General features: G+C 37.9%; 1 protein-coding gene across 1 annotated transcript in view; it reads right to left on the reverse strand.

Annotated features, from left to right (window-relative positions):
* LOC147001218 (histone deacetylase 5-like) overlaps window positions 1-15347 on the reverse strand; it is a 148667-nt gene that overhangs the window by 91577 nt on the left and 41743 nt on the right. Inside the window, exon 2 of the mRNA XM_085830304.1 lies at window positions 12790-12908. Within this exon, the coding sequence (XP_085686430.1) occupies window positions 12790-12898 (109 nt within the window). The 5' untranslated portion in view covers window positions 12899-12908. The remainder of the gene's footprint in view (window positions 1-12789; window positions 12909-15347) is intronic.

Raw genomic sequence — 15347 nt, forward strand, 5'->3', positions numbered from 1 at the left:
CTGATGAATGGAGCAAATCCATCTCTCAAAATAATGTCTCTTTGAAAATCTGAGATTAGACCTATATGATGGAGTGGTTACTTAGCTTCTAAAATGCCCTGGGATCTCTTCCCAGCACAGTAAATATACAAACAAACAAACAAATCAAAACAACACACTAGCCTAGACATAGGTAACTCCACTGCAGAAGAGTGGTATGCTATTCGTACTTAAACTTGTTATGATCCGGGTCTAAAGCATTCTCGAGGCTCATGAAAGCATTGGGACTGTTTAATGGTGGCGGACGGTTGTTTTGTGAGTGCTAAATGATACCTTTGCAGAGTGGTTAGTCTTAATCTTTTCTAATCTTCACAACTCTGTGTAATAGATAATTTCATTTGGGAGTAAGGAAATTCAAGTGATTAAGGCTAACTAAAAGTCCAAATACTTTGTCTAAGCTGACACATTGGAAAGACATCAGAAATAAGTCCTAAAGAAAGACTCAGTGGAGCCTGCTTTAAGAAATTAATTAACGCTGGGCAGTGGTGGTGCATGCCTTTAATCCCAGTGCTTTGGGGGCAGAGGTAAGCAAATCTCTGAGTTTGAGTCCAACCCAGTCTGCAGAGCTAGTTCTAGGACAGCCAAGACTACATAAAAAAAAAACCTTGTCTCAAAAGACCAAACCTACCCTCTAAATAAGTAAATTAAATTAGAAGAAAGTAATAATTAATTAGTTTAAGACCAACCTGATTTTTTTTTTCGTTTTTAGAGACAGGGTTTCTCTGTATAGCTCTGGCTGTCCTGGAACTCACTCTGTAGACCAGGCTGGCCTCGAACTCAGAAATCCACCTGCCTCTGCCTCCCAAGTGCTGGGATTAAAGGCATGCGTCACCATTGCCCGGCTCCAATCTGATTTATATAGGGAATTCTAGATCAGCCAAAGATACACAGTGAGACCCTGTCTAAAAAGATAGCTAATGATGTATATCAGCAGAGAAGAGAGTCAGGAGACAGGGCCCTGGGTAAGAGCTGCAACCTGGGTAGACTGTGTTCAACTGCTCTGCTGGAAGATAGAGAAAGCCTCATCAGGCTGGAGCATAATAAAGTGAGAACAGAAGATGTCAGCCTGGGGTGGATGGGGGAAAGAGGCCCATTGTTGTAAGAAGTGGGCAGTGCATGCTGCTATATGAAAATAATATTATTAAGCTGTGTGTTGGGGAAGGGGCTCAGACATGGGTCATCCGTGGCACAATAACACAGCTTGGAAAAGAAGTATTGTGTTCTGCTGAGAGTGTCCACCAAAGCAGAGTGAACAGAAAGCATGAAGACATTTTAGTAAAGATCATATTACTAGGCATGCTACAAATGCAAGCCTTGTAATAAAGCAGACCTTGTGAACTTTGTGGTTCTTATCCCAGGCCTTTTCATTTGGCTTTATTAGAATTATGGCTCCTCTACACAAGAAATACATTTATGCTGAAAAATTCCACACACTGAGAAGTGATACTGAGAGATGTACAAACTTATATTCTAGTTGAATCCATACAATTTATTCTGGGATAATCTAATAATAATGTTCTCATAGAGGATGGGTTTGGGAGATGGAATCAACAAATTTAAATGGGGGCCTGTACTTTACTGCCTATTTTATCAGGTTTTTCTCCAGGTTCCCTATGGGCATGAATTCCATTAGTTATGATAGAAATAAACTGTGCTGATGCATGAGTAAATATCAGAATGGTAGTTCCGATGTGTGGTAAAACTCGGGAGTGTTCAGCCCTTTGAGCCAGCTTGCGTGGCTCTGTAACTTTGCCTCTTTCTTCCTGTGCAAGGAGGCTCCCTCCTTGTATCTGGGCTTCTGTTGCTTATTCTTGGAGTGGATAAAACATTGGTAGGCGTGTTCGTGGGTTTCCACATTGACAATTAGTTTTGGCGGAGGTGACAGTGACAAATATCTGGTGAGTTCTGCACATAGGAACTGCTGTGAGTGGTCTCAGGGAAACCCATTCTTTTGATACTGAGACCCAGGGAGGGCGACAGGACAATCCCAGCGCATATGAGTGCTCTATTTTCTCAAGTGCTAACTGCTGGGCTTTGTACTGTGGCTCCGTAGATTTCTGGGCACATTTTCAGTGAGATAATATCTAGGTTAGATAATTGGAGATCTGGGTACTTCCATTCTTGTCCCTTTCTCCTGTGTGTGGCCTTTGGAGTACACAGCAAATTGAAAGCACAAATTGGACTCCTCTGTAGCATCCTCTGTAGAAGAGTCAGCTGTGGTGCTGACATTTCTTGTATTGCTCAGCTTTGAGGATCCTCTTTTGAGTGTATCACAGCTTCCTTGACTTTAAGCATTTCTTTTTGTCTAATAACTCAGTCTTGTTAGTTGTCATCTTGCAATATGGCAAACAGCAGCATCTTGTCTTTTATGAGCAATGTAGACTATCTCATAACGTGTTATATTGTGCATTTAAAAATGCAAGCAATTCTAAGATCAGAGTAAGTTCATTTGTGAGAGTTCTTTGTGTCAAGGGATCAAGTGCAATTTATGGTATCCAATCCAGTACCAGTTTAGATTTCATGGACCAAAAGAAACAGAAGTGATTCTTGGTTTGAAGTTTGAGGGGGGAAATCTTTGAACATAACGGACAAAATATCTAGCACTCTCAAAATCATGACATTGGCTGGTCTGAGGATTGTCACAATTCCCAGTCTTTTGTCTGTGACCATGAATCTCAGCATTAGATGTGATAAACGGAAAGATTCTGTTGGAGTAGAGCTAGAGAGAGGAAGTTTTCCTCATTAAAAAAATAATTACAATTAAGTGTTTCAAATGTTTTGGATACTTTCAAATATTAAAATTTCATCATCATTTTGATAATTTAGGATTAAATTTCATATAGGATTATACAAGCATATTGACACATGAATTCTGACATCTGGAAAAAAAAATTTAGTGTGCTTAAAATCATTCTTATCTTAGCATTCTAAGATGCCATTTATACATTTTCTTGAGTCCTTATCTTATGGATATCTAAAATGCCTCTATATGTAACCAACATGAATATAATTTGTATTGATTCTAGTTGAGAAAATAGAAATAAAAACACATAAAACTGAATTTTTAACCAATTAGACCCCAAACTATAGACCATTCAACTCTAGACTCCACATCTTTTCTTTCTCCAAGGAGCCCATTGGTTCTCAAAGCATGGCCCCCAATCCAAGAGCATCAGCAGCACCTGGAAACTTGGAAATGCAAATTGCAGGCTCCATTCCAGACCTACTAAATGAGAAATTCTGGGACAAGACCCAGCACACCTAATAAGCTCTCCAGGTGAGGCAGATGCCTGCTAGTTTGGAAACCATTAAACCAATTCATAGAGGCTCTGGCCCATGAGACCACTGAGGAGAATGGTCCTTTGGGTACAAGGAACACATTTATCCTCATAACTCCCTTGGTTACTTATCAGCTACATACAGGTTGGTCAGTAATTCTTGGACACATAGTTACAACTCATTCACTTATTACTGCCATAGACCTGTGACATCACTTACTAAATTGTTAGCCTGTTCATTGGGTATTGATCTGACATTTGAAAGGAAAGAGAAACTGTTATGGTTTGGAATGAAGTATTTCTCAAAGGATCAAGAATTGAAGGCTTAGTTTCTAATAGCGTGTTGGGGGAAGGGAGCCTTAGGGAAGTGACTGGATCATAAAAACCAATGACTTAGGCAATTAACTAATCCATCAGTGAACTCCTAAGTCAATGGATTATTGGAGCATACAGAAGGTGAAGCCTGATTGGAAAGAGTAGGTCACTGTATATGGCTTTGAGGAGTTCCTTTCTTGCATTCTCTCTGAAGGCAGGGTGTCAGCAAGAATCCGTGCTCTGCTGTGTCTCCATGATACATAGCAGTGCTGTGCATAAACATGGACTGGAATCTCTAAAACACCTTGTTTTCTTGGGTACTCTGTCACAATGATGGAGAGAGACTAATAGTGAAGCCAGAGGTTTTACTGCTAGTAGTCATCAACACAAAGAGTACAGCCCTTTCTTATGGAACTTTTGAAAGCAGGAAGGACAAGTATTATCTGAGCTAGTAAAAAAAAACTCAAGTAAAACATATATTAATAAATACCCTGTTAATATTATTTCTTTATTTCTTTATTTTTTTTTTTTTTGGTTTTTTGAGACAGGGTTTCTCTGTGTAGCCCTGGCTGTCCTGGAACTCACTCTGTAGACCAAGCTGGCCTTGAACTCAGAAATCCGCCTGCCTCTGCCTCCCAAGTGCTGGGATTAAAGGCGTGAGCTATCACTGCCTGGCTTAATATTATTTTCAGTTTCTTCAAAATTGAATCAATAGGAATCTGAACAGGAATTATAAAATTGAAATCTACAATTTTAGCATGGCTTTTGGCTAGTATCTAAAAAGTATTTCAAAGCATAAAATATTATACTACATATACTATAAGATGCTACTTACTGTGGCACAAAATAATTGTAATCATTCTTTTATATGCTATCTTATCAAAATAATAATACATTGCTGGTCTGACACTGAAATGTCACTAAATGGAAATGGTATCATAATTTCACACATGTTAAAGTGTGAAAAAGTTCACATTAACATTAGTGAAATACTGTATAAACTTTAATATAGATTGCAGTTGGCAAACTGTTTCAGAATGAATTCTACTTATACATTTCTCTTCATAAGCAGTGCTATATGGACCCAGTTATAGTACAGGTACAGCAATTTTGGTCTTCAAAGTTAAGCAATGTTATCCTAGGCTAAAGGTGGTTCTATGACATCAGTAACTAAGCACAGCAAGTGGAAAATATTCTGCTAAAACTTGGTTTTTTAATTGTCAGAGGGAGCAAAGGAACAGGCAATTGGGTGAGAAAACAAAGGGAACTAAAATTAAATATAAAGAATTCATTCACCTGAGTAAATCTCTTGGTTGTCATTACAGAGAAACTAATTCACCCACTTAAGATATGCTAGTCTGATGCTGATATTTTCCTTAATCAACCCTGTTGATTATTTACATTAGTTCTTACATGTAAGTGGATTATGTTGCTACATTTTAAAATGTCCTATAAATCCACTTCCATGTCTTTACAGGGGCTGCGCAATTGTTTGAGACTTTAACACCGCGAGCTGCTGCCATGCGGCAGAGTTTAACCAAAGCCCCACACTCTGACTGCTTGTTGCAAGAAAACCTCATGTTCAGCAGGGAGCACAGCCTGCACTCTGTAGCTTCACAGAGCGGCTTTTCTGATTTGGAGAATTTCATTCAATTAACAAAGTCTCTGTTGTGTAGATTTTATTTCATTTTCTATATTTTTATAATTCTGACTAAATTTATATACCAGAGATATTTTTGGTAACCTTGTAAACCTAGTAGGAAATAATATATAAAGGTGGAAATAAAAAGCAGATAAGGTTATGGTTTGGTATTCTTTAGCACTGTAAATTTCATAAGACACTTAACTTTTTTAAAATTCCAAATTCAAATAACTGTTAAATTTTGCTTAGAGACTTCAGGGAAATAAAATCTAAGAATATAATAATAATAATAATAATGATAATAGACTATAGTATAAAATAAAATAGGGTATGCTTTAAACTTATTACTTTATTCGATCATGAGAACACAATTAGATAATGCAGAGGTACATAAGTACAGTGTCTTACAAACACTCCACAATTCCCAGCAGGCATTTATGTTACAGCATCAGTGATGATCACACAACCAAGATGAAATAAGTTTCATCCTTTAGTCAGGAAATAGCCTTTAAGAATTTGTGGTCATCTGAGTGCCAGCAGCATTGGCTTTGGGATTATTTTCTTCATTGATCTTTTGGATAGTTTGTTGTTTGTCAATAGATGTATTATGGAATTTTTTGATAACTGGATACTGCAATTCCATTGTCTTATTTATTGGTCCTCACAGTTTTTCTACACTCTTTAGGATTATATATACATACATACATACATATATATATATATATATATATATATATATATGTATGTATATATATGTATATATATATATATATATATTCTCTGCACACAGACAGAATTTCTCTTTCTCCCTTCTGATGCAGTTGACCTTTGTTTCGAGCTCCTGTCTTACTGTTCTGATTAACACTTCCAGTCTTAGGTTGGACAGAATTGTCAAATATGGCATCATTTACATTTTTCCTATCTTAAAAGGAAGGCTTTTGGCTTTTCACTATTGTATATGGTCTGACCTGAGACGTTGAGAGTTTTTACCATAAAAGGAGTTCATTGTGGGGATCTAGGGAGGCGATCATATGACTTTGTCCTCTACTCTGTTAGCATGGTAGGCCACATTATTTTATTTGACTGTACTGAACTACTCATACATCTTTAGATAAATCTCACTTCACCCTGGTGAAATAGCTTTTTAATATGCCTATTGAATTGAACTTCAAATATTAGAGTGAGGCCCTTTTTCCTGTTTATTGACAGTTTATGGGTAGTTCAATTGTTTAAAATGCATAACAGTAAAGTATTTATTCTGTATCTTATTAAAATGTCAAGAGTAGATTTTTCTCCCTCAATATAGCAAAACAAAATGTAAAGTGTTTAAGGAGGCAAGGACTAACACAGTCTTGCCACAAAAAAATAATTGTTTATTTTCTTTCATTGACATAGTATCTGTCCAAATGCCTCTGGATTTATTACAAAGGGGTCACGCACATAATAAGAAAATGTGAGATGCAGGCACTTGGCTTATTAAACTGACTTTTGTTTTGTTTTATTTTATTTTATTTCACTGAGACAGCATCTCATGTATTCAAGCCTGCCCTCCAAATCAACATGTAACCCGGGATGATCTTGCACTTCTAATCATCTTCCCTCAGAGGGAAGGGCTAGGTTCATAAACATGTCCTTCTGCCCCTGGTTTATGTGTTGCTTAGGACTGGGGATAGGGGCCTGTGCATACTAGGGAAGGACTGTAGCAAGTGAGACACTCAGGGACTACAATGATTTACATTGAAGCAATAATCAGCTACTATTTACCCCAAATCTGGGACTGTTTTCTGGAACTTCTGACCATTCTTCTATCCTTTTATATATGAATTTAAACCTTCTTAAAGGGAACTATAGTATATATGTTGCATATTTTGTATTCCAAGAGAGTACTTAAATATCAAGATTTAATTTAACTTAATATTTAGAATGTTTGAAGTGATTTCAATAATAAAATTCAAGATTATTGACATACTAGTGAATTACTTATTCTTTATAGATGACATTTCTTTAGATCCTCAATAAATTACTTTTTCTAGCTAAGAAAAAACTTATGTGGATATAATGGAATATGCTTTAAAGGTATCTCATTTGGAAGGATCACATATTTCAGTCTAGCATGGCACAAAGAAATCCTGCCACTCCCCTCTCTTACACACACACACACACACACACACACACACACAAAGAGAGATCCTCTCTAGTAATTATTCATGCTTATTTAATATTTAATATTTAAAGAACTCAATAATCTTCTAGTCCTGTTTTACCTAGCAAGGATGTAAATAAATTTATCTCACTAATTAAAACTATCAGATGTTAATAGCTAGGGTAGGCAGTTTGTCCAAGGCCCAGAGTTACAAGCATATCATGACTTCCTCATTTAATTCTTAGAATTTTTTTCAATACCATTCACAACAACAGAGAATATTTAGAAGTCACAATTGTGAAGAACAATTTTTAGAAATACTGATTTGTATTAGTAAAAATATTATGAGAGATCTGTATCTGCAGTTCAAAATGAAAAAGAAGTGGCTGTGATCAGAATTGCCATGGTTAATGAACTCATTTACAGAGCAGTGAGGCTGTAGAAAATCTATATCATCAGCTTCACTTCTGTAAAACTGGTGTGGACCATGCCATAGACACTGGACTAGTTTTTGAAAACTGCAGAATCATGCCCGAAAGCCGCTTCAGAAGATCGCGTGGTGATGGGGAGGTTAGGAGAGTCGGTACTGACCCCTTTTCCCCAGGTCTTACGGTTGTTGAAGCTTGTTTGTTTATTTGTTACTTTTGAGACAGGTTCTCACTGCGTAACCCTGGATTATCTGGAACTCACTACATAGAGCCGACTGGCTTCAAGCTCACGAGAGTTTCTCTCCAGCCTTGGCCTTCTGAGTGTGGAGATTTTATCAGCATATGTCACCATACCCAGCTGGTTTCCTACAGTTTTTTACCCTCCTATAAAGGGATGCAGCAGAGAAGTTGGAGGTTGGTATTAACAATTACAGATACTCTCCTCTCCATCCTTGTTGTCCGTGGGCTAACATTCTGTCATTAGAAGCCACAGGCTTCTCAGTTACAGATAACTAAGACACAACTGGCAGATAGACTGTTCCCGGAGGCTGAATGCTTTCCTTTAGAGAAGAGAAGAAGTATACAATAAAGAACACAGTTAAATGCCATCAGAGTCTTTATAAGTAAGGAGAAAATTGGAGATTTTTTTTAAAAAGTGCAATTTATGGTAGATACAGAGCCGCTGAAGAGAAAGGCACAGTAAAAAAGAGAAGTCAATTGCATCGAAACGTATTTTCTGGCTCAGTCTATTTTTAACTCTGGACTAGCAAAATGAATAGATGAAGGGTACTCTAAGCTTCAGCCATCCCTGTACATATCAGTGCCAAGATGCAGCACATGCAGACATTATAGGCAGATGGCCTCAGCCAACACAGTCTGCATATCGAATAAGTTTCTTCCTTTGTACTTATTTGCTATTTGGATCAGCACTCAACGTTTTAGAGACTGTCTTTTGGAGACTAACTAATAAGGAAGCATTTGTCCCTCCCAGAGACTAACTCCCAGGGAGAGATGGGTCCACTGAAGCAGGTACGTGTCCATAACCATGCTTTCTCCCTATCATACCCGTATACCTCGGAGTGAGGAGGGGATTAACAAACAGCAGAAAAGTAACTCTCAATCTAGGAGACAGTAGGAAAGCAAGTCTCTGAGATATGCTACCTCATTTCTCCTTAAAATTCAATAAAAGTGATGCTGTATTACCTGGGAAAATCCAGAAGTACGCGGTTCTTATTAAGACAAAAAAATTGTATAGGGTTTTAAAATAATATACAGTCTATCAGACATGCTTATCATTTTAGTCCCAAAGGAAAAAGATTCTTATTCACGTGTCACAAGCAGTCTGCCCACAGGAGTGCACTACTACATACCAAGGAAAACAGAGAGTGTGGACATCTAGGGGAGAGAGAAAAGCAAGCACCACTTGGAAAACAGGGTTGAACTAAAGAGCTTTTAACTTCTGAGGTGACAGCACCACAAAGCCAGGAACTCTGAGGTGACAAATCACCTTGGATATGGCACTGCTGTCACGGTATATAACTGTAACTATAATTATGTATAAAAAAATCTTAACGTCTTAAAGTATAACACAAAGACAGTTGGATATAAACCAGAATACTTAGAAAGATAAATGGATAACTTCAATGTCACATTTGGTTCTGGGCTCAGAGCAAAGAATGCCGCTTTTTGAGATGCAACCTAACCTTGGATCTGGATGTAAGAAGAATATAAATTCTAAATAAATGCTTATAAGCTCCATTTTAGAACAAAGTTTTCAATTGTAGCACAAACCAAACCCACCCTTCATGCTGTAGTTTCGCGGTATAACCAAAACATGAAGAAAGAAGAAAACAGCGCTCTGGGAATCCCTTTAATGTAAAAATCGCCTCTCGTATTTAGGCTGAAACATTTGTCATTGAACCAGGATTTCTTCTTTTCTTTTAAAGTCAGGCAGCTATTTAGATGTTTAAAATGAGCAAAATCCATTGTTGTTTTGACTTGATCTTTCTTTTCCTTTCAAAAATACAAAATAGAGTACTGTAAAAATCCAATTCGATGTGCCAAGGAAATAAATTTTCAGATGTCTGAAACGACAATATCCTCAAAACAGCTCTCAGATCAAATCGTCCAGTGTTTTACTTGGAGCAAGAACGAGTCTAGCCAGAATTGAAAAAGTTTAGTTGAATATTTGTTTTCATATAGTTTAGTCACAATTTACTTCAAATTTGTACCCCATTTTCAACTTTATTCTGGGACTCCACACTTGGAGGATGACTTCTGGCATGGGGCGTTGAGATCTCAATTTTAATCGCCTGTCTGTCAAACTGAAGGGGAATGCATCAGCATGCAGCAAGCCAGTGCAGAGCCTGTTGTGAATCTCTGGAAAGCTGTGCAGTAACCCCAGGTCCCACACAGTTGAGGTGGTGACTTCTATAGTGAAGACTGCAGCCACCCTCAGGTGACGCATGCAGCTTCTCAGTAGTGGGTGCTGGTGTTCCTGTTGTCCCAGATGGCATTTGTGGGTTTGGCCCCACTAGGAGTGTTTGAATGCACATTCCAATTATTTTGTATATGATGGGATGATTTTTTTTCCCTTAGTGAGAAGAAATCCAGTGCATGGCTCACTCAATGCCAAGTCAGTACAAATCCATGAACTCTATTTTAACCCCAGGTATGAAATCTGCCTAACTGTTCAGGATGACGTCTCCTGCACTCTGCATTCTAAGACACCCCCCCCATTATGTGCTTTCCCTAGGTAATAACAAAGAGTTGACCAAATAGCAATGGTTAGATATTGATAACCTTAGGTGTGTCTGCTTCTGTTAGGTAGTAAACAGTGGCGAAGAGGTACATGGTCTTCTTGGGTAGAAAAGAGCTAAGGAGGAAAAACAGGCAGGGACCAGGAACTGATGAAGGAAAGCTGGGAGTGTTCTATATTCAAATGAATGTGGGGAACAGAAAGCAATAAAATGTACCCTGTATAAATTCACATACATTAGTAGATTTAAAATATTGAAGATTTCACTGCTTTCTGATTGATAGAACTTGGGTCTGAGGTCCTGAGAATGAACTACAGGCAAGAGGTGGGAGATTTCAGTGGTAGGGGCTGGTAGGAGGCTTTTAGGTCACTGAAGACAGGCTCTTGAAGAGAATTATGCCAGCATTGTGCCATCCCATCTCTTTTTGTCACTTTCAATGAGATAAATGGTTATACTCTGCCACTTGCTTCCCACCATAATGTATGGATTCATCACGGCTTCCCAACAACAGTCCCACAGTCTACAAATTCAAACTCTGTCAGCTGAAACAAACCTTCCCTACCTATTGGATAAGTTGGTTATCTCAGCGATGAAAGCTGATTGTCACTACTGAAGCAAAAAAAAAAAAAAAAAAAAAAAAAAAAGGTGTTGGAATCAGTGTTTCTAGTATCTGTAACCAAAAGAGACTACATTGTTATTATTTTTTAGTCTGCTTTTTAATGGGACATTTGAGATTTAAAACGAAATTTCCCAAATTTAACACAACGATTAGTCCCTTCTCCTTTTAAGAGATGGACAGGTTAAACCTCCTCCGCCTCTTGGCAAGGAAAACGACTCTAGGAGCAGTGTTTTTCCTACACCTGAGGGAGCTGTTTGGCTTTAATGAGATGGGCTTCTTTCCCCTCATTTCTCTCTTACTTCCCATGTGTCTTGTATCATTTGAGTTTCTTTTTTCAAAATAAACCAGTCGCCAGCCTTGCCTCAAATGAGGTTTATCTGCAATGGGAAGACTGACTTCTCTTTGAGGTAACTTCTGAGAGCAACATCACCAGGAGAACCATAAAGATATTTATTACAAGAAAACACCTCCGTATTCAATTTTAGCAAACTCATGAATTATCTATATTTTGTTGTTTGTGCACAGTTGCCTGCCTTAATATGTTCTCGATAGACAACAAGGCACCAGGAATCCTGGGCAAATAATAGAGGTTAAAAATAACCACTACCTAACAATGTTACTGGAATAATTAGAGTGCAGAAATGCTCTCATACGAGTAGCCAGCTCAAAACAAAGGTTGGCATGAATCTCTTTCTTTGGTTCTTTTCAAATTAATATAGCACATTCATTCCAAACACATCTCCCCCACTTAAAGCAACTTGAGTTGTTTTCATTTTGTCTGCCTTTCAACTCCCCCAAAGCATACAACACTGGATACCATCCACTGTGCAGTTTTACAGGTTTTTTTTTTTTTTTCTTGCTCAGTAGGTACACACAGTGCCAAAGTATATTTATATGCATGGACTATAGATATGCTTTGCTTTCATACACAGAGCAAGAAAATTGTTCTTAAAGAAGATCCTCTTTCTAGCTAAGTTCCATGGTGTCGTAGTCTTCAAATGAAATAAAATATAAAATTCGTTTCCTTGTTGGGTAGTTAGCGACTATGGAACACAGCCAAAAAATTTGTCTCTGCAACCAGCAGAAGAGCAGCATTGACCTCAGAGACTCTTGGGATTGCTGAAGCACCATGGAGTCTGTATTTTGACTGGAAACACATAACATTATTGCTAAATACCTATTTCCATTTCATGTACAATGTGGTAAATGTAGCAACTATGTTCTTTTTGCGAAAAGCTCAGTAGCTCCTCTAGACTTTTGAGTTCTCAGATCAGTTGATGTACTGTAAACAGAAGTCATATCATTTTAGTCTTTAAATGAAAACTAAGACTCCTAAAATACATGAAGTTTCTAATATGTCTATCAGGTTAACCATAGGAAACCCATTTTTGCTTTTCTTCAATGAAAATTTCTCCAGAGACATGAAACAGCCATAAATATCCCACCAATCATTTTCAAATGTCTCCCCAAAGCTTACTAACTCATGTAAAAAGTAGTAAAGATCTTAAAGATCTAAATGGTGTATGGTGTCAGAGCATTTCATGAAGTCCTGAAAGAGATACTTGCATTTTGCTGTCACTTTGTAACCCCCGAGGGGAGGGGTATGGCCTTCCAATGCATCAAATCCAGCAGAAACCAGGACCATATCTGGATCAAACTCTCTGGCCACAGGCATCACGACAGTCCTGCACGGTGAAAAGGCAGTGGTCACTCATGGGAAAGGTGGGTACCTAGAAGCCCGACTTTGTTAAAATGACTTGGCACAGTCTCAGTCACTTCCCAGGAAAAGAAGGGGGGAAGTGCAAACTGGATTCAAAATTTATCACTTCCTTCATACGCGAACACTTCCTTTTTATTCTTCTTTGTTTTTTGTTTGTTTGTCTGTTTTGGGTTATTTGGTTTTTTGGTTTTTTTTTTTGTTTGTTTGTTTTTTTTTTTTTTTTGTAGTTTGAGACTGAGAACACCACAGTCTGCAGGTACATTCTAAAGCATGTCACAGCACAAGTACATCTGAAGCTGGTTTATCCCATTGCCTATAAAAAAAGAAACCCCTGCTTCTTCCAAAGGAGGCTAATGTTTTACAGAGGAAAATTGACGCTTTAGAGAGAGCCTAGCTTGCTCTTGTTAGTAAAAAAAATTGGTATAAATTTGAACTATAAATTTCTTTTGGGAAAAAGTTTGCTTTCCCAACTTAAAAAATATATATATATATTTTAAAATATTTGTCATGGTAGGGGGTGACTCTTACAAAGGAAAAACACAAAATTCCCTTAATAGGATCCAGATTATGACGTCTAAGGGAGTCCAAGGCCAGGCACATGAGGAATGCAGCAGCCTTGTTGCTGGCTGCAGCCCCTGCTGGCCCCACTTAGACACATCAGCACTCACCTCTCAGCCTCCTCAGGGCTCCGACCCTTCCCATCCCTGTTAGTTTTGAGAGAAAATGATTGCAGGAACTCAGGGGAAAAAAAAGTTTATGAGGGCTTGAAGCTCAGAGTGCCATCATAAAAATTCAAATACCTAAGTCTATTTAATAAAACGAGGAAACAGCACACTATTGTGAATTTTACCAGTAAGACTTCTGTCTGTGAGAAGTAACTAGAACAAGTGTTCTAAGAATAATCCTGAGGTAGTAGAATAATTAGCTCTTTGATTTATTTTTTTAAAAAACTTGAGATTTTTTTTGACGATAATAATATATCAGTCTTACCTAAAGAAATTTTGATTGAATGCCATAAATGAGAATTTGGAATTAGAAAATATCTAAGTGAAAGTTATCTAGAGAGATATGTAAATTAACTCAACCCTTTTTCCTATAAACCATTCTGCTACCATGCAATGCTGGCTGGCCATCAAGCTTCCATAGTAGTCCTCTCAACAGCTGGAAAAACCACCTAAGTCTGAATCCGTCATTAATAAAACCAAGTAAAAAATATAACTCCACTCATTATGTATAACTTTCTATTTTTTTCCAATAATGCTATGCATCTTTAGTGTGGATCCATGATCTGATGAAGAGATTAATAATATTCATTTCTTCAACAGTAAGTATCAGCTCTGACATTGCTTTCATGGAGTATCATGTATAATCATTCACTGAGGCCCAGAGTAAAATGACCATGTGCTACTAAGACATTGCAGTAAACCCTCTCAAGGAATCCAGACTCTTCTCTCAAGTTCCTCTCTTTATTTCGGTGGGTACTAGACACTTCCTTAGCCCATAACTGGTCTGGTTTATTTGTGATACAGTCAACACATTCACTTTGCCTGTCTTTCTGGATTCACAAATGGTTTTCAATCAAGCTCCACCTCAGGGAACTGAATCGTATGCAGGTCTATTCATTCCAAAAATAAGATGATGAAAAACTTGGTGGGGGAAAAAAACCTACCTCACATCCCAGTTGGCTTCAGTTCTTAACTTATCACAGGCTGGAATCATCTGAGAGAGAAGCCTTAACTGAGGAATTTCCTAGATGAGACACGGCCATCTCACGGCCAGAGACATGGGCATGTCTCTGGGAAACTGTCTTGATCATTAATTGATGCAGGATGGCCCAGTCCACCATTGATGGCACCATCTCTAGGCAAATGGTCCTGGGGTTGAGCAAGCCAGATAGCAAGCAGCATTCTTCCACAGTTTCTGCTATACTCCCCTGACTAGAGATAATGCTGCATGGATACCCAAGCCAGCCATCCTTCCAGTTCATAACCTAACTTCACTCATGAAAGGACATTGGCTTGTAAGTGTAGGATGAAATAAAGCTTTTTTTTTTCTTCAAGTTGCTTTGGCCATGGTGTTTGTTACAGCAAAAGAATGAGAAGTTGGATACCATGTTATCTGGTAGAATTTTCTACTTCAAAGTATACATTCTTAATACTGTGGTTTCTCTTCAGAGCAATTCTTAGGCTTTAAAAATAATACATTCTTAGACTTTTGTTCAGAATGGCAACTGTTTGCTGAATGAACTATCTATGTGTTTCTGACTATAGAAAGTTTGTGTGATGTTCTAATGCAAAATATTCTGCAAATTTTCTGTTAAGCTAAAGAACTACATGGCAACAACTGGTTACAGAGAGCAACATTGGTGACCTTTTGATCATTAATTTCAACTGGTACACATTGT

Source organism: Mus caroli, unplaced genomic scaffold (assembly GCF_978045245.1).
Source record: "Mus caroli unplaced genomic scaffold, Mus_caroli_1 scaffold_14, whole genome shotgun sequence".
NCBI lineage: Eukaryota > Metazoa > Chordata > Mammalia > Rodentia > Muridae > Mus > Mus caroli.